This window comes from Chlamydotis macqueenii, chromosome 9, assembly GCF_036417535.1.
Source record: "Chlamydotis macqueenii isolate bChlMac1 chromosome 9, bChlMac1.mat, whole genome shotgun sequence".
NCBI classification, from domain to species: Eukaryota; Metazoa; Chordata; class Aves; order Otidiformes; family Otididae; genus Chlamydotis; species Chlamydotis macqueenii.
The window spans coordinates 571,171-599,025 of NC_141564.1; the positions used below are offsets into that span (position 1 = coordinate 571,171).

The 27,855-nt window shown below is 39.8% G+C and overlaps 1 protein-coding gene across 1 annotated transcript in view; it reads left to right on the forward strand.

Annotated features, from left to right (window-relative positions):
• Window positions 1-27,855, forward strand: part of DNER (delta/notch like EGF repeat containing) — a 126,724-nt gene that overhangs the window by 76,737 nt on the left and 22,132 nt on the right. The window contains exons 5-7 of the mRNA XM_086754214.1: window positions 7,513-7,658; window positions 13,576-13,729; window positions 17,917-18,030. Of these exons, the coding sequence (XP_086610340.1) occupies window positions 7,513-7,658; window positions 13,576-13,729; window positions 17,917-18,030 (414 nt within the window). The remainder of the gene's footprint in view (window positions 1-7,512; window positions 7,659-13,575; window positions 13,730-17,916; window positions 18,031-27,855) is intronic.

Consider the following 27,855-nt stretch of genomic DNA (forward strand, 5'->3'; position numbering starts at 1 on the left):
CCATCACAAGAAAGCAGTTTGTGGCATGTTGAAATTATTTTAGGACAGTTTTATTTTGTGATAGGCAATGTGTGAATTGAATTAACTTGAAAGCCACGTAATGAAGTTACTCGAGCTTTAACAAGTTACCGTGTGTCAGCCAAGCATCCGTGTGAGCTCCCAGCCTATGGCGTGTGTGCGGTCGTTGGACTTAAGCCTCCTTCATCCTGGACTGAATTAAATCACGGTGCCTCACACATACCGCAGCTGGAGCGTTCCTGCGGTTCTGCTCGGCCGAGGCTCACTAACGCGCGTGTGCTCGGTTATTTTTGTGCATGTCAGCCTTGCCAGTGGGGGAATTTGGTGACTGCTCCAGTTAATGGGGTTTTCATTTTTATGTGTGCAATGTGCCCGGAAGGGCCGTGTTGTAGGCAGTATTGAGTGTTGTGCTCAGCCGGGAACATTTCCTGGGGGTTCGGGGCACGAGAGCTAACTTTGCAGGAAATGGCCACTTGGTAAACAACAGCAGCGGCAGAAGCGCAAACAGCATTGAAAGTTCAATGAAGTGTCCATTTCAGTGACTTTTTTAAAAGATGACCTTATAAGGCAAAAAATTAAGCCTTCAGGTGAAATCTAAACTTTTCTGGAGAATGCTGTTGAGCTGTCTAAGAAAGGGTATGTTTATAAAGGTGATAAAAATCAATATCCTGCCCTGCCCTTCATGGTCAAGTTCCGTGTGCCTCATCTCACATATAAGTAGATGTAAACATTAGACTATTTACTAACACATTGTATTATGTTTTAAGCTAAGTAAATTTTACTCTTTAGAGTAATCTTTAATTACTCAGAAAATTATTCAAAATTATTTTTTTATTCACTGCTACTTCTAGCAAGCAACAGTGGGAAATTATTTTTCTAGTCTATCTTTGGAGGTTCATCTCCTCAAATTTGTAATGCTTAGTGAAATACCTTTTTGTTTATTTATTTTTAAGATTTCTCTTTCTTCAAATATGACTTTTGTGACCAATTCACAGTCAAGATATTTACATTCAGTTGACCACATCGTTGTTTGCACTGAGAGGTCTCGGACAGGCTGGTTAACCTGATCTGTAAAATAAGGATACTAATGCATAATTTAAAGGAAAATGTGAGGCACATTTTAATAACGCTTGTAAAATGATCGCCGTATAACATTCGTATTCCACCACGCTCACCTGCTTTTGTGAAGTGCGGTATGGGAGATTCTGGTGCTCTGCGTTTGTGCCCAGAATAGTGCACTGCCAGCTTGGCAGCTTTGTGGAGATGCTGACAAATAAGCACAGCATGGGGAAATCGTGATTTGAGCAATCTATTAGCAGATTAGCCTTGTCACCCTTCACGGGGCTTTTGCCGTTATTTCGGACAGTGAGCAGAGTCCTTGAAGCCATGACAGAAGGTCACACTCCAATCTACGGTCACATCTCCTTAGCAAGCGGTACGTGAATGGTTTGGGAAGTGTACATGTGCTCTTGCTCACTGACTATGTCGTAGTCCAATCTTGGGGCTTGGGCCAGTCAAGCTGTCGAGTTGGGTAATTGTTTAATAGCGGTGAAATTCAGAAATTGCCATTTGTTATAGAGGAAATGTAACGGAACATGTGTTGGGGATTTTGCTATGCTATGTGAATCCAGCTGGTGTGTGCAGCCCGTAACTATATTTTAACCGTCAGTCCTGCAAAACTGAGCTCCAGTTTAAAAGTCAAGCTGTGTGCTATTTCTTCCCAAAGTTTCAGTAATAATTTTCTGACCCCTAAATCCTGCTTGCAGTTACGCCTGTGTAACGCTGTCGTTGTCATCTGCCTCAGAGAGAACTGAACTGATGTTACTGAGAATACAACTTAACCAGCAGCACATTTATTTTTGTCACTGTAATGGTGATTATGTCTGAGAAGAAAGTACATTTTTGATTTGCAGAGCCCAGGATGAGTTTTCAGTGTTGCTGGTGCAGGAAGAAAGCATATCTATTTTTAAACTGGATGTGACTATGATATCAGTTTGGAGAAGGAAAAAAAAATGCAAAGAGAAGTTGTACAGTCACCTATCAACAACAACAACAAAATCTTTAAATTGCTGTTTCATGTGTATTTTTTAAAAAAATAAAGTATCTAAAACAGTTCTGCAACTGATTCTCACTAAAACCTATATATACTTTCAAAAGCAGAATCTGACCAAGGCTTCTGTGATGAAGTGCAGTGAGCATGCCGATCTATATAGAATTTGGGAAAGTTGTACCGCTTATAAATAGTGCTATTTGTGGGCAAACCAGCAGTTTTGTTATTGCAGCTATATTTTTGAATCCCCAGATGCTACACTGCCCAGCAGTATTATTAACAAACGCTCTCAGATGTTCCGCAGAAGTACCCTGTGATGCTGCTGGCACAGAAGAACTGCATCGAAGATTGTGAATGTCATTGACTGCCTGTTTCTCACGTCTTGTTTTCTGCTTCTCTATGATAATCATCCCAAGGCAAACTCAGAAAGAATTCCTGGCCCATTTTTTTTTTCAAATTCTGTAGAGTAGTATTAGATCAGGGCTCTGAGGGTATTGGTAGGCCTTAAAGAGCATTAGGGTCATGGAAAAGGTGATAACATGACTGTCTATTTGTAAATCAAAAGTATGCCTCTACTATTTCAACACATAAAGGTATGTCTTCACAATCAGGTGCATCATCAGAATATCTTGTTATGCTGCTTCATTTTTTAGGTCTCTAAAATGAGGTGAACATGACTTCCACGAGTGAGTGGAAGCATTGAGCTCTCCTAGATTTGCTAGATGAATAACCACTATTAGAAACTGTGATATTGTGATGACGAAGCAGCGGCGTAAAGCAATGTGTGATGGACTGACCATAACCCCCATTCCCTCTTCCCCCCTGTGCCGCTCAGGGGTGAAGGTGGTAGAGATAATGTTAAGCCCGGGAAGAGGGAGGGGTGCAGGGAGGTTTTCTTGTTCTCTGTCTCATTCTCCTGCTTTGTTTTTAGCAATAAATGAATAGTTTTCCCCAAGTCGAGTCTGTTTTGCCCATAACGGTAACTTTAAGGATCTCTCCCTGTTCTTATCCCAAACCTCGAGACATTTTTCTTATATTATCTCTCCCTGTTCTCTCGGAGGGTGGGGGAGTGAGAGAGAGAGCGCGTAGTCTGGTCCCGAGCGGGGCTGAACTACAACAACAATTTTAGGAGAAAGGACTAGAATTCAGTTCCCACTTTGTCCATTTTCTGATGAGTACTATAATCAAAATCTAGTTATTTTCTTTTTTTCCTAGCTTCTTTGCTTTAAATTATTCTTACGTCTCCAAAGTTCAATGGCCACAGAAGAAAAGATCGAGCATATTGATGGCTCCTGTTTAGCTTGCTGGGTAACATTTTCTCTTGTGATGTGAGAGGTGTGGTCAAAGAGAAAATTCCTCTTGGATCTTTTACACTTTAGGTTAATTCTGTAAGTTTCTGCTATCTGTGAAGGAACCGGCAGACATACTTACATGGCTTCTATCCAGGGCCACTACGGCTCATAAGCCGTGGTTCTGTGTGCTCCGACACAGAACTGTACTGTTTCTGGAAACTGAACTCAGCTCTGGAGGTATTACAGCTTCAGTACGTCACTACATGACACAAACTGACGATGTGGTGCAGGCACATCCGATACCACTGCTTTGCTCCTGAAGGAGTAATACTGTCTGTTTTTCTTCTATTTGTATACATCCCAGTTTCCCATTTTTCTAATAATGACTGTACTGTACACCGGGAATGGGGTGGAGAAATGACATCACCTTATTCTGGAGCCCTTTTTTGTTTTCCGACCTGTTCTGACTTAGTGAGGAAGGGTATGTATACCGTGGAGGGAAGCTGTTGGCACTTTGTGTCTTTGAGAACTCCACTGCTCTTCAAAATGTTGATGTTGGCTACTGACCCCAAAAGCTTTTGGTGTGGGAAAGTGTTGAGAGAGAAAAAGAGAACAGATGGAAACTGATAGACATCCCACTGCTGTCTCATATCCTTGGGAAACCGGGCTAAAAATAAGTTGCAAACCGGGGACTGATGCTTCGTGTGAGAGCCCAAGCCCCTTGGCAGTCATTCTCTCTCCTCCAAGAAACCTTTAGGTGGACTCAAAGACCTATACGTTTGTGAACTGGGACTTCAATGTAGGGAACTATTACTGTGTTTCTGCTGTAAAATGATAATCCGTTGTTTCAGCCGCAGGTGGATATATGTTGGAATATGTGTTCACTGTGGGGAATATGGAGAAACACACTTGAGCTGGTTGCAACAGGCAAGTGTTGGTGCATGCAATAGCATTGAGCGCACACCAAGGGCTCGTTACCGTTTGTCGTTCAGTCTTACACGTCCATTAGCATAATACGCAATGGGATAACGTTCTGAGCTGGGGGCCTCTCAGCTTCAGTCTTCCTGATTTTGGTAGTCTGCTGTGGGCCAGCTTGCTGACCCCAGCCAGCTTGCTGACCCCAGCCTGCTGTGCACAAAAGGAAGGCATTGGTAAGAAACAGGGCTTGCAAAGGAAACCAATCAGTTTGTGCAGTCTAGAAAATCTGCAATCAATTAACATTTGAGTAGGGGTAATCTGAATGGCATGGTATGGCCTTGCTGAAAGCGGCTGGCCATAACGATGACGCTGCTCATCCTTTATTTTGACTTTATTCCTTAACTTTCTGGAGTTGAGAGAAACAGGAGCATACACACTGTGTGCTCCTCGGCGTAAGTAGGTGAAGCCCCCAGGGTGGAATGAGCTGCAGTGTAGTTTACCACCATGAAATCGTGCAGGCATTTCTCAGACTGTCAAACGTCTGTGCACAAAGCTTGAAAATGCCTCCTCTGCAATCTAAATGACTACTCGCATGAAAACATGATTTATTAGGCTTTAAAATTGTTTCCGTAATATTACTGTAAATAGCTCAACCCTGAATTCTTCCCCTTAAAATGCTCTGACGTCATTATGTTTTAACTAGCTTTAGAAAACCAGCAAGGTTAAACTGAACAAAATCACTTTTGGATCTAAACAGCTGTAATGTTTTTCTACAGACCTTAGACGAAGGGAGCTGTAAACACGCTTCTGAAATTATTCTCTTACCTTGAAGTTAAAAATAGGACTTAAAATTCACTCTAGTTCAGTGACTGTTGTAGGAATTGGAGAAGGAATGAAGTGAAGTGCTGTGACCTGAGCTAAGCAGAGTCGGATTTAAATGACCAGCCAAGCTTCTTCGAGACTTAAAACCTAGAGATCTCAGAAAGCTGTACACAACTTCTACGCAGTGAAAATAAATAGCCATGGTTTTATTTTTATAGTCTTTGGAAATTAGGTGAGGTAATTAGAAATTACAGGAAAATATGTGGCATTCCGGCGAGAATAGTGATTTTTTCCAGTGCTTTGCCTAAGGGCTTTTGATACCAAAATAGTAACAAGATTGAAAGTACAAAGAAGGTTGATTTAATATTCCTTTAGGGAACTGTCCTGAAGAATATGTAACAATCTGCTTCAGACAAGCAAATGTGAACCCAAAGACATTTTCTAAATGCCACATTCTTCCGAGCATTCACATCTAATTGCACGACCGCCAGTGACAATCGCATTCCATTGTTAAAGGAAAGAATTCTGGCCGCATCTTTGAGCAGATGGGTAAAAATGGGGTGTGTAGTAAGGCCAGAAGAAATTGGCTTGCTTTGAAGAGGTCAGCAGATTACAATAATTTTCACTAGGCAAAACAGACCATTAGACACCTGGAACTATATTTTTAAAAAAAAAAATCAGATCTTTTAGAATATTTAGCTAACTTGTAGAGGCTGTACTCAAGCCAATGACATCTGTATTGCACGTGAGAGTTTCCTGCTTTGAAGATAGGGTTTAGGGATCATTGTTTTGAGCACAACAATGAGTTGTTGAGAGGATGCAGTATTTTAAAAAGTGAAATCTAAAAAAGGAAAGCAAATAATGGAAGTCTTTCATATGATTTTCTCTGGAATTTGTAGAATTAGTTGTGCGTGACACTTTCATATGCAGAATGTAAGTAATGTCTAGCAGCTGTTCTGGACAGAGGATTCACTTGAAATTCAGAGTGTTTTGGGAAACTTTGGTTTATTACTGTTCATTGTAAATATTATCTTATAGTAATTTTATTCTACATGACTGAATGTTGTGCTATCTCCAGTCTATAATGCAAGAAGCTAAATGGCATCTTTGAAATTCCTTTGAGGTTTAGGCTGTAAATGGACCCCGGAATATCAGAGAAAACATTCTATGTCATAGACTTCCTGCATCCATTTACAGTCATTCTTTTTAAAATTAAGTACATTTAGATAAAAAAAAAAGCATCCATTTTTACTGAAATTCTCTTTCTAATAATTTCTAAAGAAAAGGCTAATCCTGCAATGTTCTATGTCTGTAACTTTCCATACTGGTACTACAGTCTTGGACCCTCAGGAGTCTGCCTGCATTAAGGACAGCGAAGTCAAATTAAAGTTTGACAATTTATGGAAGGATCTTTGGAGTTTTTTATGCAGATATTCTGCCTACAGTATATACACTATACCAAACCCCTGCTTTTCATGTCACTGCACGTTTATTCTGCCATAAGCTCCCAGAAGGAGCCGGCTGACTGCTGCCATGGGCGGGAGGGCTGGAAGCCAGCAGCCCCTCACTGGGGGGGGAGCAACGCCCAGGTGACGGCTAGATGCATTTTGACATGAACTTTTTTATCTTTCATTCTGTCTTTTATTTTATTTCCCAGGTATATCTGTTAGAAATATGGATGATAAGGATGTTGTTATGCTTTAATAGCTTCCTACCAACTATTTTTTTAATTCCATGCAATTACAGGTCCTAGCCGGAGATTTATGAATTTTTGTTTTCCTTGAAAATGTTCCCGTTTTAATGGGTTTTTGTATAGCTAGTATATCACCTTACAGAGTGATCGGATCAGACATTCAATACTACTTGTATTGCCAATATCCAAATAAATGCTGTCAAGCTGTGTATGTCCGTTCTTGCAAACTTCATTAAAAATGCAACCAAAGGGACTGTCCATCTGTTACCGGTGTAATGCAGTTTATGATCTGTCTGCTTTTTAGCTCTGAAGGAACTTTTAGAAATTCCTGAAAACATTTTTCTCCACCGACTTTGATTTTAATGTTCCTTGTCATTAAAAAAACTGCAGGAAACATATTTTTAACTTAACAAAAGCATTTGATTATTAGAAACCTAAAAAATGATAGCAGATCAGAGCTCTGGAGGCTGATCTGTTTCACCAGCCTGCCTTCCTTTTGGTAATCCATATAATGAGTGTTTGTTTCCAAACTATATTCTAATTTGTATTTACCTGCATTAGATTTACATAAGTGTGTAGGAAATATGAGCAATCATGTTCTTAACTGACAGTTTCTTTCAATTCAGTTTTATTTATCTGTCTAGTGGTAGAGCTTTAATATGTATTAGCTATTTTCTCATATAGTAGGAATAAATTTTTTGGTTTTGTTTTTGTTTTAGGTTTTTTGAATGATTCAGTTACTAAATGCATTGTGGCTCTACGCTTGGCCGTGACAGTGAAAGTCACTACCTGCATGCCTGTGGGAAGCCGTTCTGATAACTTCCAGTGTTCAGGGAAAGGAAAATGCATCACCAGGCCAGAGGAGGTAAGGAATTTATCAAGCCCTTCCTGTGGTGTGGAAATTCCGCAATATATAAACACTGGGTAAATTGTGCTGGGTTGTCGGAGTGTGCGCATAGCTTGCTGCTGTGTAGTAGGCTTTCAAAAGCTCACAGATGTTGCTAAATAACAGCAATGTGTTTGCTGTTTGTAAAAATCAAGCGCTGAAAAGTAAGAAAATGGTGGATATGAGATGCAAAGATTGATACCCTGCCCTGGCACTAAAAACAATTACTCAAATTAGGTGTGAGGTAATGTGTACTGCATCTTGGTGTCACTGTGCAAGAACATTCCTTTGTGAGACGAGGAGCACGTGGAGGGCACTTGGGATCCCAAGTCTCCAGACCAGTGTGTTCCCGTTTATGAAGGCTACAAACTTTTTTTTTTGTTTTAGGTCTGATTTAATCCAATACTTATCCCTCCATGCATCGATAACTGCTTGCTCAGAAATCACTGATGAGTGTACTGGAATTGTCTGAGCAGAATGAGAACAATCAGAATGGCGTAACTTGGTAACGTTTAGCAGTATTCCCGTACGGCTTTCTCCTTCATGTACTGCTACACTGAGACTACAACAACGACAACAATTCCTCTGTTCACAGTGAATTTCTGGTGTGATCTAATAACATGAGAAAATCAGAATCAAATGTGTTCAATTTGCAGTCTGCTTTCACAAAACCCAACCGACCTTCTGCGCATGAGATCCTGTAGTCTGTTACCTTCTAGATGTGTCGATTTTGTTTCATGGGTTAAAAGTCATTTACAGCACAAATATGCACAGTTAATCTTTGGTTTTATTAATACTAATTTGGGAGATAAAAGCAATAGTAACTGTTGAGTAAATATTAACAGCTGTGAGCCTGCGGGGAGCACAGAAAAATTGGCATATTTAAGGAATACAGTGTTAGTTCATCTGCTACCATTTTATGATTTAAATTCCCAATAAGCATCTTTGATAGAAAAATGACATTTTGAATTGTAGCAACATTAATTAAGTTGCTACAGTAATCTGTATATGCATGGCAGTGCTAACATCTGGAAGAATTAAGCATCTATTTTATTTCCCCAAAATAAAATTTTAAAATGCTGGAGGTAATGTGTGAACACAATTATTGCAAGAGGCATTTAGAAGTAAGTGCTGCTGTACCGTACCAACTGGCTGGTAGCCAAATAAATTATTCATTCAGACAGTGTCCTATTTCATAGTCCACTTTAGTTTTTCTGCTTTACTATACTTAATATTTATGCTTTATAAATTCAGCATCTTGAATTTGTTTTATGTAAATAATACGTTAAAATTTACTGCATATAACAGCATATCAAAACATCATCTTCCATTTTTTGTCAAGTTCAGAGTTAAAGCCTTTGATAAATAGTCTTATTTTCTATTTTTTCATGTAGTTTATCCATTTTTTTTACTCTAATTTCTTTCCCTTATTGCATGTCATATGTCACAAAATAAAAATAAATTACTTCCTGTATCTAAGCAGAAGCATTAATGCTTTTCTCTATTAAGGAAAATGCATATATGGCCTTTAATAATTACTCATATTTTAGAAATCTTTAAGACATGGAAAGTAAAATAAAATAATCTTTAAAAAGAAAGAAAAAGTGGCTTCATGGCAAGAAAGAGGAGCTATTACATCACTCAAAACAAGAGAAATCACTATTGGTACATCACCACCTGTAATCTTGACATTGAAAGTTCTTCAAATACAATTTTAACTTCAGCAATGTAATTACTTTTATTTTCACTCTCACAAACCACTCCTGAATTTTCTAGAACTAGAACAAATGAGAAGTGTCCCCAGTGATCCTCTCGAGTGCCATCAAACCTAGGCCCGTTGGCCTGCTGGGCCCGGGTGGCTCACTAAAGCCCCAGGTACAGTGTTTCCAAAGGCAGATACCTTGTGTCCAGCTTCCTACCCCAGGAAGAACAAATACGTCCTGTTGTCTTTTTTTACATCTGCCAGTTTTCCTATCAGTTCTTACCAGTTTCATAGTAGAACTTCAGCCAGGGATCTGGTTCAGGCCCAATATAAGCAGCGTAGGTGGAAAGCAAAGGTGCGTACTTCATTAAGTAGGGTGTTTTGCCATGGTTTAACTCATCTGAGGTGAGATACACTCTAAAATGTCTTGGTGATTTCCCTAACGACGGAGCAAACCACTGCCCAAATTACATGCCTGCCATGTACCAACCGTTGTGTCGGTTTCCCCCAGGATGTCTCTTCTGCACTTCTTTTTGCAGAACTGAAACTTTAATTTGCTTGAGGTTTACAACATGCCCTATGTGATTTGCTGTTTGTTTTTATCTATAATTCATTCTCATTTGCACGATCTAGTCTTGCAGGATGCAAACCACCTTCTTGGAAGAAAGCTTATTCATGATATTAGGCCATCTGTGCAAAGAGCTCTGACCACAGCCATTGCTTCTACTGCCAGGAAGATTAACTAGTGCCTTTGTGTTTTAATGTACTTCATAGTTTTATTCCAAATCTGGTTTAATGTAAAAGAATGTAGTAACACATCTGCTTAATGGGAAAGTTAAATGTAATTAGCAATCTGCAGCGATGTAAACGCAGTGGCACACTGTTTCCATGGAGTGCATGAAGCTATAAACAAAGGAACTCTGGGTTAACTTGGAAGTCTTGGCCAGCTTTCACTCATTCCTCACTGATACATAACTTAGCTTCTGCTCAGCTAGATGCGTTCTATGAGTGTGGATACGAAATGGACGGCTTTTAATGGCAGAGTGGCCTTTTCACTTATTGTTGCTTTTGAAAGGAATATAAAATTCACCCCTTTGAAAAAAGTTCTGTGAAGTGAGATGATGCTGAGGCAAAGTGATGCCTTCTCCTTCCTTTGTGTGGGCCTTGTACCCCTTCTTTGCTGCCATGCTTGCCGTTCTTCCGTGGTGGAAGTGGGGATGTGTCAGAAGGATCGTACTGGTTTCGGCAACATCAGAACATAAATACCACTTTCACATTGATATACTCAGCTTCACATCAGAATAAGTTAAAAACCAACACAGGTGAGCTCTTATACTATCTCTAGTTTGAAAATTAGAATCTGATGAGCATGTTATTACTCTGCTTACTTAAAACAGGAAAAAAAAGTAGTATATTCCAACTACGATCATACGATACTTACAGACAGTTGGATTGGGTAATAGCAAATTATTTTAAATCATTTATTTTATTGTCATCCAAATTTATATAGATTTACACTCCCATAATCAAGTAACTGCCTACTGATAGCAGATTATTTTGGAATTTTCAGATAGTGACTTTAATACTAGCATTATTAGTTTCTTCTTGACTTAGTTTTCCCCAAATATGCTAGTACATGTCATCTACTCAGGAAAAAAAAAAAATCGCATCATTTGGGAAGAGTAAGATGACATGCCTAATACAAATGATGGCACCTTATCTTCTCTGCAGAGTAACTTGACTGTGTCTCAGAACTGTTATCTGTTGTTAGCCACTTCAGTTCAAAGTGTTACAATGCCTTTCATTTCTGCTTTCCAGACCCATTTTGTTAACTACACGGTATCATAATTGATCCTTCTATCCTCCTCTTAGAGAGATACCAATATTACTTGAGCTTTTTTTTAACTTCCTATTTCATTAATATTGTTGAGACAATGGCTGATTGTTGCATTTTTGAAAGATATTAATGCTTAGGTTATATGATCAACTTCCATTGCTTCAAAATCAGACTCTAGCGCAGGCAGAGCCGTGCAGTTTGTGTCTGTCGGGACAGTACAGACATGCCCTTCCTCTCCCATGAGTTCAGGTAGTGATGGACTTTGCCTCTTAGATCTAGCGCAAAACAACTGTGAAGCTGAGCCTGCCTCACGAACATGGTACCTCTCTGTTCTGACAGAGTTCACTTTGATGGGATGCTTCACTCCTTGGCTCTCTGGCTTAGGGATGTCTTTAGCAGCAAGCAGACGTAGATAAGCCTGTTCTCATTTTCAGTATGTACACAAGGGCCAGGAACACATTTAAGTGACATGAAGACTCTGATCTCTTCAAACAGGGTACGGAATCTAGGTACAGTCTTTCCTCATGCTTGATTCACATCCCTTTTAAGAAAAAACACCATTGCTTTCATGGTGTCTCACTTTGTTCACCCAGAACAGGTGAGTTACGGAGACAGGCAGCAACCTTGATTTTCCATTACGTCTGCACTCAACACTCCATTCCAGGCCAGATAACAAACACTTTAAGTCAATAACAGGATTTAGTATCAGTAAGAGTTAGAACAGCGGTGAAGGATGCCGTGGGCCACATGTCTCTGTGCATTCTTCACCTGGGCTCTGATCCTGTACGTGCACACCGCTGCTGCGTGACACAGGTGGTGGGAGATGCTGAGAACAGCACCGACCTGGAACCACTGATCCTCCTTCTCTGTAGGGACCACAGTGATCCATCCCCATGCTGATGTGTTTTCCACCAATGCTACAGAGAAAAGTGGGAATACTGTGTGTTCAGTTAGCTGTTTAGTTCTTAAATAAAAATTATCATGTTTCCCTCTGTTAGCCACTGCCCTGTGTTGCTCATATGAATTCTCTTCAAAGCAAGCTGCTGTGCTATGCGATTATAATAATTTTTGACTGTGTTTTGCTTGCCTGCTGTTGAACTGCAGCCTTGTTTGGAAACCTGCCACTGCTACTCTGCAAGATATCCAGGGCTCTTTTGTGAAGAGACTTGGGCAGATATCAGAACGTGTATAGACCCTGCACTTAGCAGGGACTTGTGGCACTCCAGGTGAATAACGTACGCAGCATTTTGAGTTTTGGAGATCATGAAGAGACCTCCAAGATCATCAAGTCCAACCATCAACCTGACACCCCCATGCCTACTAAACCATGTCCTGAGATGTACAGTATTAACCTTTGCTTAAACTCTACCAGTGTAATACTTTTAAGGAAGAATGAAATCTGGGTTTTTATGAGTAAAGTCTTTTATTTGTATGGGCATGGTTATTTTCTTTTCTACTTAGGTCACAGCTGTTTATTTGTATGAAGCAAGCACAAGTGAAAAATAGAAGATAAAACGCTAAGCCCATCTCTGTGTTTCTAGTTCCATGCACACCCTGTACTTTACATTACAATGTCTGTGCATGTGACGCGGTCCAGCCTGGTGATCTGGCTTTGCAATGCACGACAGTGAGTGATGTTGCCATCTAGTGTTTAATGAGCAAAGAAAGTAAGATATTGAATCTAAACCTGTGCTACAGATGAGGTTTTCCTTGCTTCCATTCTTTGAAACCTTCTTGGCAACCTCAGCGACCTAAAATTTTTTTTAAATCTATTCTTAGTTATTTTATTCCTAACAGCAATGTGCCATGTCATGCCTACTAAGGTATGTAAGATCTTTAGCAGATGTAGGGTTCTTGATCTCTTATTAAGCAGCAAGATTTTCAGAAAGTAACAAATATGGTCAGAAGAAGACCAATTTTAACAGAATTGAAGGGGCGTATCACCACTGAAGTGAGAATCTGGGATGGGAGCCCAGCCCTGCCCTTCACATAAAGGGTGCATCTCTGTAGTAGGATTTTGTTGCGGTAAATCTGCACATTACTTATTTTGACAATTATTCCAGAGTCTACAAATGTAATTTCTGGAACAGAAGTAAAAAATTATAGTGATTTAGACATTATGGATCTGATCCCAGCCTCCTCATCTAGATTAAATTCCCTGGCATCATTAAAAATTTTAGTTGAAGACTTGGTGCAGGTTTACTATTTCAAAGAGTGACTTTATGCAGTTGATGTATTCATGGCATTCACTGTTGTTGTGAAGAGGAAAACAACAGAAACATCTTTGTTCAGTAGAGTATTCAATGAAAACAATCTTTGAAAATTCATTGTGAAGTACATATCGTGTTTGTTTTTAGGCAACTTTTTTCTGTGACTGTGAGGATCGGTATCAGGGTGTCGTGTGTGAAGAATTCGATGCTTGTCAGAGCCAACCCTGTCAGAACAACGCAACCTGCACCGACGTAGCACAGAGACACGACGGGAACAATTTCACCTGCAGCTGCCCGCCTGGTAGGTTTTTTATTGCACTTTAAATAATGCATTTTGGATTTAACATTCAGCGCATAGCTTTTGCAAAGCAGTGAGCTGTGCAACTTCAGATACTAGGAAAGAAGGGAAACACAAAAGCAACGTAAGGGTAATTTTTAAAGGGCTGTGGAAGATTCTTCACCTGTGAACAATGCCATTGAAAGCACACTTCCTAACCATAACCTAATGAGTGAATTATTCATCACTAGTAGAACTTTACCTGTTAAGAAAAGATGACCAAAATTTAGTTTACATCAGTTTTTTCTAAATCTGCTTTTTCTTTTCAATATAGACTTCAAGTAGGCATTATAACTGACCTTTCAATAAACATGCTTTCATTGTAACTACTAAACCCTTTGCTTCAGTTGCACCCATCAAATGGAAGAAAATTCTCTCCACACTGTGCAGTTATCATAGAATCATAGAATGGTTAGAGTTGGAAGGGACCTTCAAAGGTCATCTAGTCCAACCCTCCTGCAAGGAGCAGGGACATCCTCAACTAGATCAGGTTGCTGAGAGCCTCATCCAGCCTGGCCTTGGATCAACAAGTTGTTGGATTGTTCCTCAGAATCAACTTAAATTTTGAAAAGTTTTTTTAAAATGCACAAGCTAATCTGAGTAATTTGTGGGTTTGATTAATGAACAAGTGTCCGAGTTCTCTGAAGTTATTTTAAGAACATTGGCTCAAATGAATATGGACATCTTAATTGAAATTAAAATAAAACTAAATACAACTGTTGTATGCTAGAGGATTGAGCATACATGCTGATGGAAGAACCTTACAAAATGACTATTATAGAAAACTCTGCTACCTGAACCTTACATTTCAATGACAAACTCAGTTATCATAACAGAACAGTTACTTCAATGTATATTTTCCAAAATTATGTAAAAATAAAAGTTGGCTAAGATTAAGATCAATAGGAGGTTATTTATTTTGCTTCCAACAAACATTTTACTGTACATTTTCATTTCGGTAATGGATTGGATGATAAATTATGAGATCATTTACCGGTCAGTTGATATTAGAGAGACATTTTATAAGGGGACTTATCTGAAGGAAAAAGAGAAGAGAAAAGAAGAGAAGGGAAGAGAAGGGAAGAGAAGGGGGGAAAAAATGAAGATGCTTCCAGAAGCTGCCCTAAGATCTGAACAATATAAAAGTTCTATTTTAAAAAGCAGATAGAGAAATGAGTGATTTGGTCAGATTCCTAGTGTTGTGTCTAACTGATTATTGAACGGCTTTAATGCTGGGTGAGTATCTGTGTGCATTAAATGAGTATGAAAAGTACAGGCAGCAATATTTCCTTCACTCTGCCTCAAAGCAGGAACATGGAGTGGGTGTTCTTGTATTCCTTTAAAGATGGGAATATTCTTATTCTTCACCCTAATGCATGTCAGCACAGACTAGAGAAATTGCTAGCTGCTCTAGATTATATGTCAGGACCAGCCTGAGAGATGAGTGAGGCAGATGCATGGAGATACAAGTGATGCTTTCACATGGCTGCCATCTCCTCCCCACTGCCCTGGTCCGTGTACGTCACAGTTTGAAAATCAGCAATGGCAAATTATGACGGCCCTTCATGCCCTGGCCAAAACACTTCCTTTTAATTATATTTTTTCTGCCTCTAGGTGCTTTTTTTCTCTTTCCTTAAGGTCACTACAGCAAATGTGCAGCAAGAAAAGGATTTCTATTTGGATTTTTATGTAATGACCTGGTTTTATACTGCTCTGAAAATACGGTGTGACGTTTTCATCCACATATACTCTATCCTATTTCATAAATTTGCCAAAGGATCAACTGCCACTTTAACAAGTTGTGCAAATGTAACTAAAAAATGATTTACGTTTGAGAAGAGAAAGATCAGAGTGGAACAAACTTCAAATGTTTGAACAATCCCTCCTGTTACTGTAATGTTGAATACAGTTGATTCAGAATTCTTTTGGGTTTTGATAACTAGTTTCTAATCAGAAAAGAAAAAAAGTATTTATTATATTTGTGCTTTTTACTTTTATTGATTTAGAGATCTTAGAAAATGTTCTACATCAAGTACTATGAGATTAAATTTCTTTTTAAAAATTCCCTACCTCAGAAGAAATGTGAGAATGAATCTAAAAAAGCTGCCCAAATTTCATGAAAACGAAATTTTTTGTCAGAATATAAGTGTTTAATTATGGTAAATGTGTCCATATGCAAGTTTCAGAAACTTTTGTATGTGAACAGGATCGTGTTTCCCAAATTTTGATAGAAGGAAATGTTATCAAGATAAGTGTCAGCACAAAACAAACAGGTGTAATAATTTGTGTAAAAGTAATAATAATAATAAGCTGTAATAAATATTATTTTAATATATAATATATTTTATAATTTATATAAACTATCTTTTATATACATAATTTGCAATACTAATTATTTGTGATAAGTGTAATGATTTGTGTAATAGCAATAATATTTGTGTAATACTCAGTGTATACTGAGTAATATATCCTGTAATACTCAGCCAACTGTGCCCCCGTGGTGATTGCTTAGCACCTCTTAATTTGTACCACTTTTGGCATATTTGCTATGAAATTCCCGAATCATATTCTCTTTCAGATGGAAAAAAAATGCCCTGTAGATAATAATAAGATGGGACATATTTATTTTTATAAAGCTGACATAAAATATGACCGAGTTTTCCTACAAGCTGTAATGCCAATTGCAGAAAGTCAGCTTGCTGCAGCGGGCTTCAGAGCAACACAAGCATTTCTGGCTTTCTGTGACCACTGTCTTGCGGATGCACGTTGAATTCCAGTTGATGTAGTCTATTATAATACTTCATTGCTGGTTTTGTAAATTTTATGTTAGAATTATAGGGAACCACGAGTCATCCGGAGCGAGGCTGACGCCCCTCCAAGTGCCTCATCCTGGTCCAGCGCGCACAGTTCTGGTTTTCAGCATCATTATTTTTCTCCAGGTTAGGTGATTTATGGGCATTAATCCAGATACAACAAAGTTTCTTTTTCCAGGTTTTTTTTTTCTTTTTACAGGATTGTAATTATTTAATTAAAATAAGACAAAATGAAACTATGGGTTTCTTTTTCCTTTTCCTTTTCCTTTTCCTTTTCCTTTTCCTTTTCCTTTTCCTTTTCCTTTTCCTTTTCCTTTTCCTTTTCCTTTTCCTTTTCCTTTTCCTTTTCCTTTTCCTTTTCCTCCCCTGCATAAGCAGAATCCCAGTCCAGGCATGTCCTCCATACGACCTTCTTTATCTTCGATACCTGTTCATAGCAGTGTATTAACAGTGTCACCCAGTCACGGCTTACTGGTCTGTAAAACCAGCCATTATGTGAAACATGCTTGTTATGGCAGATCTGTACAATTTTATATAGAGTTCCTTTTAAAAAATAACATTCCTCTGTGTGTAGTGTGTAGTTTCTTCTGTAGTCATGCACGTGGGATAGTTTCTTGGCACTAAATAAAAATTAGAAAGGGGAATGTGTGGTATTTGTTAAGGAATTTAAGTTTGGAGTGTTTAATCTTTCAGATTGCATTTGGTAAGTGGGTTCATTTTTGAGGGATGTGTTAACAGACATCAGACATATGGAACAAAGCAAATTTACGGTCAAACAGTATGGTACACACAATCTGTAGCTTGTGAACTTACAGGAGCTTATTTGTAAGAGTTTGCAACTGTGCTGAGCAGTTCTTCACAGCTCCCACTGAAAATAAACACTCTTTTGGAAGCCCAGAAGTAGGAGCAAATGACAGTCACTCAGCATATGCACAAATAATTAATAATGTCGAGTCTTGTTTTAAAGGCTTTCTAAAGATTATTGACTTGGAATTCAAGATGCGCTTGCAGACCATTCAAAAATGATTTCTTTTTTGTTATATGGGTGCTGATGAGGACCCAGCGCCAGCCTCCATTATACTAGTGCTGGCGGAATATTGCTGCTGGTGAAATACAAATGATATAATCTCTAGATTTCCACGACTTATTTATGTTTCTCCAGCAAAGTATAAGTTCTAATTAGAAATCTCATTTTATAAGAAATTAGAAGACTGTCCTGGTTTCTGTTTCTGACTTTGGTTAATTTTATTCATGAAAACTAATGGTACTGTTTGAACGACCTTGGTGATAAAACCTCATTTTCGCTGTATTTTCTGACTGTTGTGTGCTGTTTTGTAGGTTACACTGGAGAGCTGTGCCAGTCGGAGATCGATCATTGCATCCAGCAGCCGTGCCAGAATGGAGGCACCTGCTCCTCCAGCATCGATGGGTTCAGCTGTCAGTGCCCAGAAGGTAAACAGCAAAGGCCTGTCCTGTACCTCATACAAACTGGCGTTGTGTGGGATGTACTGGGTTTAAATTTTCAGTTATATTTATATATATATTTAAACATTTAAAAAATTGTGCCTCAGGTCATAATGGTTAGCAGAAGAAAACTCCAGATGAGAAATCCTAGTACAATCAGCAATAGTATATGAATTACGGTAAGAGCTTAGTGTTTCAGCATATACGTGGCGCAGAAGCGTCCTCTCGTTCTCTGGCACCTCTCTGGCAGAAAGCAGGCTCCAGTGCTGTCAGAAAGGTGAATCTGAGATGTAGGTGGTGGTCTGATTTTTGTGTTGTCCGCTAAATGTGTGACAAAAAAGATGCCTCCCTTGTAGTATTAGCACATTTCTGCATATGAGTCGGTTGGCTAAAATGTGTGTAATAGCAATAATTCAAAACTAAAGGAATTACTTCAATCCCCCAAAGTTTCAATTGATTCTCCTTTCTGTTTGCACTTACTCCTTTCTCTATACGAAAGCCTTTCAGTGATTCTCATTGGTAAACACTGTAAATGTAACCATGTGAAATGAGGACACCACAATGCCGAAGTGTGTGCTTGCGTAACGATTTGCTGACTGGAATGGCAGATGCCTAAATTGCTCATTAAAAAATTATCAGGAATGAAAGCTCTCAATTATGAAGCCTTCTATTAGTTATCTATCATTAAGATTAGAACCTTGAACTAATTATATTTCTGTTCTTACTTGATCTGTGGATGTTGTTTTTCTTCTGCCAGCACCTTATGCTTGCTCTAAGGGTACAAGTCTTTGATAACTGCTCCAGTAATACACACTTGCTTAATAATGACGACTATTAGTAATTTATTTAGATTGATTCCTTGCTTTTCTCGAGTGTTATGCTTTAAAGAGTGACCCAGTTAACAGTTGTGCTGAAACAGACACAGACATTTTGACAGCAGTACAGAGCTTGTATTTGGAAGAATTTTGAAAACCATTTGCCTTATAACTGGTAGCAAAATTCAGTGAGAATTATTAGACTTGGCCAAAAATTTACTTGCATTTTTTTTTAGAAAATCTGTTTAAGGATCTTTAAAGGTGCTTTGCAGGAAATGATCTTTCCAACAATAAATGCTTGGGAAAATAGCTACTGGGATTTTTGATAGGTTTAGAACTGCCATATGTGTTTCTGTGTGTGACGTGCTCTGGTGTGCTCGCCCCTGATGACCTGGTAGCAGAATGTTCTGTGATAACGCCTCTGCGATAACATATTTAAGAAGGGGAAAACAGAAAAAAAAAAAGAAGTGAAGAAGCAGGGGCAGAGGAGGCCCTTGTGGGCCTTCCAGGCCTCACCCTCTGGCCTCCCGCTGGGCGGCCGACTGGGCCCAACTCGGCCTGGCCCAGCTGCAAGAAGTGGAGAGGAGATGAGATGTGAAGAGACCCTGAGAGGCGTCTGCCTGCCTGTTGTGAAGGATTTCTGGTGAGAGGAACGGCTGCAGATGCCAAGGGCAGTGCAGAAGGAGGGGGAGCAGTAATGCGGCTCCTGAGCAGAATTCCTGTGCAGCCCGTGGTGATGGCCATGGTGAGGCCGGCTGTGCCCCTGCAGCCCGGGGAGGCCACGGAGGAGCAGAGATCCTCCTGCAGCCCGGGGAGGCCATGGAGGAGCAGAGATCCTCCTGCAGCCTGGGGAGGACCCCACACTGGGCCAGGCGGGTTCCTGAAGGAGGCTGTGGCCCGTGGCGGCCCTGCTGGGACAGCCGTTCTGGAGGGGCTGCACCCCGTGGAAGAGATGACCCACGCCGGAGCAGTTTCACGAAGGACTGTGGCCCATGGGAGGGACCCCACGCTGGAGCAGGGGAGGAATGTGAGGAGTTCTTCCCTAAGGAGGAAGGAGCGGTGTAAAGTGACGTGTGTGATGGACTGACCGCAGCCTTCATTCCCTATTCTGCCCTGTGCCACTTGGTGGGGAGGAAGCAGATAGAGATAACTGAAATGAAGTTAAGCGTGGGAAGAGGGAGGGGTGGGGGGAAATTGTTTTTGTTCTCTTCCTCATTATCCTGCTTTGGTTTTATTAATAATAAGAAATAAATAGTTTTCCCCAAGTCGAGTCTGTTTTGCCCGTGACGGTAACTTTAAGGATCTCTCCCTGTTCTTATCTCAAACCTTGAGCCTTTTTGTTACATTATCTCTCCCTGTTCCCTTGGAGAGTGAGAAGAGTGAGTGAGAGACTGCGTAGCTTGGTCCTGAGCGCAGCTGAACTACAACAGAGATGGTGCTCGCAGCATAGCTCTTCAGTGCCCTGCTGAAAGGCATCACTGCCCTGGTTGCTGTGCGGAGCTGTGGCCGCTCTCCTGCGCAGGGAGCCCACGCCAGCAGCAATCAGCCTGTGGACGGGAGCGGGGCGGGCTGCCAGCAGCCCTGGCCCGCAGGCCCTGGCACGGCTGCAGGCAGCAAGGCTGCTCTGGCAAGCACACCGGCTGGCTGGGCCCCAGGGCCCAGCGCCATCCCCTCTGCCATGTGGGAGACCTGGAACACGGGAGAGGAAACCGTTCCCTTCATCTCCTTCCATAGCTGCTCTCCCCAAGGACAGCGACGGGAGGTTATCTGATGTGCCGCTGCTTGACGAGTAGCGGTCTTATTGACCACAGCTTTTCAGCTGTAGGAGAACCAAGTTACTTGCGGTTTTCTCTTCTCAGTTTTACTCATGTGTGTTTACTCGTTGTTTCTTGAATATTTATCTTCTGCTCCTTGCTTTGCCACTGATCTATAATTGTGTTTGAGAAGTTTCCAGTTGTTTCTGTTGTGTACTGTGCTTATTTTGGCACTGTCGTTGTACTGTCTTAGTATTTTGGCTGTATGCTTTGCTTTTCTTCCTTCTGGGCACATGGGTACCGTTTCCCAGTATTCTGGTTTGTTAGCACTTCAGTTCTTATTATATGTTACAAACCTGTTCTTTTTTTTCTGCTTGGAGTCTTTTTACGGTTTTCTATGGCTTCCGGACTGTCCTTAAGGATATAATGTGCTTTTTGACCCTTCCAGAGGAAAGAAAAGAAATTACAATTACTTAGCAGCTTCAAGAAGTACCTCTCTGCTCATAGACTTTGTTGATAGACAAATGTGCTTTTTGGGTCACTTGTCTGAAACTTCCTGTGCAGTTACCATTTCTGGTCTCCCAGTATCATTTCCATGTTTCTAAGGACGCGAGGACAGAATCAGGGGAAGAGCTGTTTCCGTTGCTTTGTTATATGTCTAACATGCTCACAAAAAGCACTGGGGCAACACACGAAAAACATTTTACTGAAATAAATGTACAGCTCCTGTTAAAATAATTTTTTGTCCATTAGGTTGTGTTATTTCCAGTGTAGAAAAAGCCTCTGTAGGGGATGGAAAGTTTCAGGGATCACTGTCTGGACTACCCAGTGTTGTTTCCCTTAGAAAGAATAGTCTTGTATGCACCGTGTCTGGTTCTCAGTCCCTTGGACATGAGAAAAATCATTCTTGGGTTTATAGGAACAAATGCCTTCTTGTCTGCGTGGTTGCTCTTCTTGAGTGAGCCTGAACAGCAGCCCCAAATGTTCTCCCTCACTCCCTAATAATTGCTGTTGTTTCTAAAAGCGAAGTTACGTATCTGTGCTTCCTGCGTGCGGCCTCACCGTGATGAGGCGTGAGTGCTGGTGCAGTGGTGACGCAGTCTGTCTGCAAGGGCCGGTGCGGTTGCTCTGGAGTAGCCTAAAGGACTTGTTTGGTAAAAAGGTGTTGCTTTTCCATCTTACTCTGGAAGATCTACTAGCGCCAACGAGCTCTGGAATTCAGATATTTTGTGGAAAGAAAGGGTTGATTTAACAAAATATATTGTCTACATTTACTAATGACTGCCTTTCCCACGATTCTTCCTTCTTCTGTGGTATTGTCCTTTCACAGAGAAAATATTTTGACAGCTTTTCTTTGGGTTCTGAGGAGATTTGGTTATTTTTGTAAATACAACAAAGGATAGTTGTTTGAAAATGGCAGACGCAATAACTTGCAGATTTGCTATTTTTAGCATGTCCTCAAATCTTCCATTTTAAAAAAAAGAACCCTACCAAACCCACATGATAGGTTTCTAATTTCAGTGAGATCTCTTGCTCCGCTGCTCTTCTCCTGCCGTGCTGAACAGTAATTGCTTGTTGAGAAGGGGCCTCTCTCCGTAGTGCTAATTCAGCACAGCGGGGAAAGGTGGCCAGGGAGCTTGTATGTATGTAAGAACTGGAAGCCTGGAGATATGATGTGGTTAGGCAGAAAAGGATAAGAGAAGATGGAAAATATCCCAAAGGGAAAAGAAAAAGAGGGCAGGAAAAGGGACGAGATGGAATCAATGAGGAATTATCTCGAGATTGTGCATTTTGTTCACAAGTAAGGTCTGTGGCTCACGAAAGACGCATGTGATAACTTCCAGAAGATGAGATCTGAGGCACTGAAAAAGCAACCTAGACCAGATAGGAACATTTCGTGATGATTCTTTAGACAATTTTATTGTCTTAAGAGTCCCTTAGTAAAGAAAATTTCTTTACGCTTGCAGATTTTGTTTCCTATGTGATGCACTGTGGATTTTCATGTCGGAAGTATCAGAAAATAAACTGCTGTCTGAAGTTGCTGAGCCACTTGTACTAAAGAGAAAATTGGAGTTTATACTCAGGTTTGAGTGAAGAAACTTAAGCAATGCTAAGGACTGAAGAATTTGTTCAGAATGTTGACTCTTTATTGTTGTGAAAAGGATGTTCAGAATGTTGTACTTACTTACAAGGGCGTGGGGATCTTCGATCATCCTCTTTAAAGTTTCATGATAATAAACATACCTTTAGCAAACATTACCTTCAAATGATCATGCAAAGAAATTCCTAAACATTCTAAAAACCTACCCGTAGTAAACCTCTGTCAGCCTGAACGTGGGTATTTGAAATTTATGTTCAGAATGATTCCATAAATACTCATGTCACTCTTAAATATCTCCTCTGTTCTTCTTCCGCTGACTGTAATGTATAACATCCTACTGTATTGACAGTAATAACAATTCATTTAATTTGAGTCGATTTGGGCGCTGCCCATCAGCTTATAGATTTGGTTACTTCATTTTCTGTAAGTCACTGAAGTTATGTAAATTCCCAAAGTGCCCTGAAGTGGAATTCCATATACAAATAATAATTAGTAACATAAAAAAAAAGCCGGTTGGAGTAAGCCAGTCCAATTACAATCAATGTTTTAGCGATGGAGAAACTACTTATCCTTACTTACATAGTTATTAAATTAATTTAAATCTTTGTTAAAAGTTTAAAAAAAGTGTATGGAAATTGCCTGACTGTGTGGTGAGGAAATGCCAGTCTCACTAATCTGTTCCGTACACTGGGAGATTTTGTACGCTTGATAGGATGAAGTACTTGGTGCTTACGTGTGTACATATCTCTCCCTAGATATTTTACACACTTTAAACATTTGGAGAGGCTTTTAAAATTTTGCTCATAAGATAATATTAAAATAAATTGATAGTAGAGTGTGAGTTTGAACACAGCCAGCAAAGTGCAGATCAATTATTTTAACAAGGAAACGTTACACTGCAAGATGTTTCTGAAGTTCTGTTACATGTAATTTTAATGTGTAGAGATGAACTACATGCAGTGTTATAGGAAAACATTAATCTTTGATAAAAACAGCAAGTGTTCAGCTGGCCAACCACATGAAACTGGGATTTTGCTACTTTCTCTATGCAGAGGTCACCTGCTCCAACAGCAGTGGCAGCAATCTTTTCATTCAGTTTAATGTATTATTGAGAAACAGTCATCTGCAATAATGGATTTCATAGCCATCCGGTAGAAGGAGAGAGAGAGAAAACAATGCTGTGATTAGGAGTTTAACATACAGATGGGTTTAAATTCATGTTCCAGGACAGATTTTATTTCACTATTGACAGTTTGATTTGACTGGCTGCGGTAACTACAGCCCAGGCTACACACCGAGCAAAAGTGCCCTGCAATACCTGCGGGTGTTTCTGGAAATACTGGAAAGCAGTAAGTTTATGAATGCTGTTCTTGTGGTTTCTGTGGTTTAAAAAATAAAGAGCGTGACAGCTATAGAAGACGCTAAGTTGTGAGTCATACGTGTTGATTTGCAATAGCAGCTAGAAAATGCACATTGTCACCATGGATTTTAATTGACTGGGAGAACAGAAGGTATTTGCCTGGATTAAGAGTAGTTTAAGTTTCAAGGTCTTTGCTTTTTTCTGGCCTTTATTGTTCATGTTAAAGCCTTTTCCTGTATTATATCTTGCAGATGTGATTCTAACTTCTTTACGTTTACGTGCAACAGTCCTATTTATTATCTTGCTTCCAGGAAACCAGGCCACACAGCTGTTGCACGTGGAAGATTTCTCAAGGTTACTGGTGATCAGAGAATGCAGAATTCTTCATATCACCATAAGAGACTTTAATTTACCTGAAGAACATTTTGTTGTTAATTAAATTTTTTTATGGTTGTTTAGTTTCTAGTCCCTTCTGCTAATCTAGTGTTTTTACCTGGCATCTTCCCAGATTGCTGTTATTTTTAATGGACTTCTCCTTAATGCTTTAATGGTTTTACCCTCGGTTCATCTTTATCAGTAAAGACTTAGCTAGGGTGAATTTCAATCAGAATCTCACAACTACATTTTAATGATTTCTTGTTCCCTTATGATGCCTATCTTTTTTTCCTTTATAGAATTCTGATGAAATACCATCAGACATCTTTTATTTCCTCATAAAACAATTTCTATAGGGAAAGTAATAAATTGCCAGTATTTCTTTGAATATGTCTCCCTGTATTTAAAAGCTAAAGGTTTTGTAATCCTGAGTCCTAGCCATTCCCAGATTTAATTTTTCACATGTGTGTAATTCTTGGAGTTAGGTCTAAGATAACATTCAGGCACGTTTGTTGTACTGCAAACTGTATCGAAAGCAGCCGTACAGTATCTTCAGAAAACGTTTCGCTTCCTTGGTACATGGCTCTCTTGCTTTCAGTAGCCAAGTAATTAAAATCCCACCATGGTGAGAAATCTGGCGTTTATCCAGAGCTTTTCTATCTCTGAAAACATTTTTCTGAACTAGTTTGTCTCATTCCCCTGGCGATTTGTAGCAATATATAAAGTCCAGCTGACTTAGTACTGTATTCGTCTTGACAGCTAGCCAAGTAGTCTGGGCTGTGTCAGCACAAATATTGTATTGTGGTTTTTAGCAGTATAAACCTTCCTAATATTGTCTTTCCCTTTTACCTTCTGTGTTATTCCTATGGTAAATTTTGCATTCAGATCTTTCAAATCACTGGTAGTCTTTACATTTCAGTCATGTCCTTGTTCTGCCAGCAATGACCTAGATGCAGGGTTGGGCTCGTGCTGGCTGAAGAACAGTTCAGGGCGTATTTCATAGAATCATAGAATGGTTAGGTTTGGAAGGGACTTATCCACAGATAAATGATCCTGATTTTTTTTTTCTTCAGTATTTGATTCTGTTTTCAACCATTACACCTCTGAATTTTATTTTTAAATTTACTATTTTCATTTTTCTTCTCAGCGTTTTATTGCTGTGGACTTAAATGTACATTCGTAAATGCCAAAATAATAGATCTTCAGTTTGTATGTGTAGCTACATCTGTTTTGGGTATTTTCTGATATTTAACTCATACATAAGATTTGAACTTCCAGAATCAACAGAACACATTTCACAGTGCAGTCAAAGATAGCACAAGGGCAACATGTTTTAGTGTATTTTAAACCTGCGTATGTTCTGGAAGTGCTTTGTTGCCTGGAACATTAGCCATCTGCTAGTAAGCTTCTCTTTATAGGGAAGATTATTGCAGGAGTTGGAGCAAAGCAGCATTAGTGTCATCGTGCGACCTCAGATCTCTTTGGTGCTTTTTAATCTGGTTTCAGAGTTAGTGTGAAGATTGCTCCGGACTCATTGGCTGGTTTCCTCTTGGGAATGGTTAAAAGGCCTTGCAGATTCTTTTAAATCTCTCTGGGATTTTATGATAACAGTACAGGGGTTTAAAATTTGTCAGCAAACCGTTGCTGGAATTAGATTATTGATTTTAGGGTTTCCCTTCTTTTCAGTTTCTGATGGTTATGCAGTTACCATCTCCAGGAGGGACCTCTCATTTAGGATTCCACAGGGTCTGGGTGTAAGCTCTCCCTCTTGGCCATTGGCGTGCGGGCGGTCCTGACAACGCCCTGAAGCGCTCAGAGCCACAGGACAGCAAAATGGAGAGGGCAGAGGGCTCTGGCCTGGTCCTGGCCCATGCCCTGCCAGACCTGCTTTGCTGGTCTCACTTTTTTGGTGTGCACTGGAAACTCTAATGTCTTTGCGCTGATCATCTCAGCCCGCACTCGCTCTGCACGTCCTGGGGCTCAGTCCAGTTGACAGACTACGCTCAGTCCACTACATCTTTCCAGCCCGGGTTTTCCACAAATTTAATCAATCAATCAGGAACAAACTGTAGAATTTAAACCTGTTAGTAAATGTTTGGGGATTTTTTTCTTGTCCTTTAAAATGTAAATTAATCGATTTCTTATGCGCCTGTTTACAGAAATGCCAGCTCCTGACTTGCTACCCATGATGACAGTGCTAGAACTACAGCTAAACGATGTTACATTTTAACTCCCCTGAATGCGAACCACAAATAATTAGAAAAAAAAAAACCAAAATTGCATGTGTGTTTTTAAAAAAAAAACATAATTTTCTCTTTTTCTGATTAAACATTTTTCAAATCCTAGAATAGTTTTTCCTGTGTTATTTTCTTTGGCGCCTGAAGTGTCGCTACGCTCTCCCGCGTGGCAGTGGCGATGTGCTCTGCTCTCTGTCTGTCAGACATGCACAACTGCAGAGGTTTACGCTTTCTGTTAGCATAGGCTGGTAAAGCTGGCTGGCTGGCTGGTGAGTGGAGGCTGGCCTGGTTTGCTCCTAATTTCTCATTCCCAGTGATTAGCGTATTGCAATGGTAAGAGCCATTCTACAACGTAAGACATTCCAGGGAAATTTAAGCCTGGAAAGTGAGTGTCTCTACAAATGGATATAATACTCACCAAAAAATACCAGAATTGCGTGGAAAGAACAGTTTGCTCTTTTATTTGGAAGGGTGCTGGGATTTGAACATACCTTTCTGAGTTGCCTTTGGGTAGGACACCCATGCACCATGTCACTGTGTATTTGGTGCATGTGTGTGAACAGATACAACTAGAGTCACTATGCTGCAATTTGTTCAAATATTATTCTTTTCTACATCTGATTAAAAAAACTCCCTTGCAAGAATATCCTTTTCTTTACCTCTAATTTCCACATGGTGTTGCTTCAATAAATCATTCTCTCTCCTGCTAATGAGGAGCATGTTCTTGTAAAAAATATTCTTCTAGATTACTGAAGCTCAAGTAAACTCATGCGCTGCTTTAGAGGTTGTTGTTCTAACACACGCATTAACAGTAATGAAAAAGGATCAGGTTTGACTTTTCTTTTTTTTTTTTCCAGGCTAATCTGTTCCTGATCTTTAGAAAATCTCTTCTGCTTTTCTAGCCAGATGCACTTTGGGAAGTGGATAAGCACTGTCGATTTCAACAGATATTTTTTACAATTTTCTGCCTTAACCATGTAATAGTATGATTCTACCTGGAACATCTTTTATCATAACATGTTAGTGGGTAAAATTAGAGTTTAATATAGATAGGAAGTCTCTATATTTTTGTAATTTTCATAGAATTAAAAAAATACGAATATACACATATCAATGTCTTACTTTTAACTTGCTCTCGTTATTGAAACTGTATGCATAGCAGAGTGCTTAC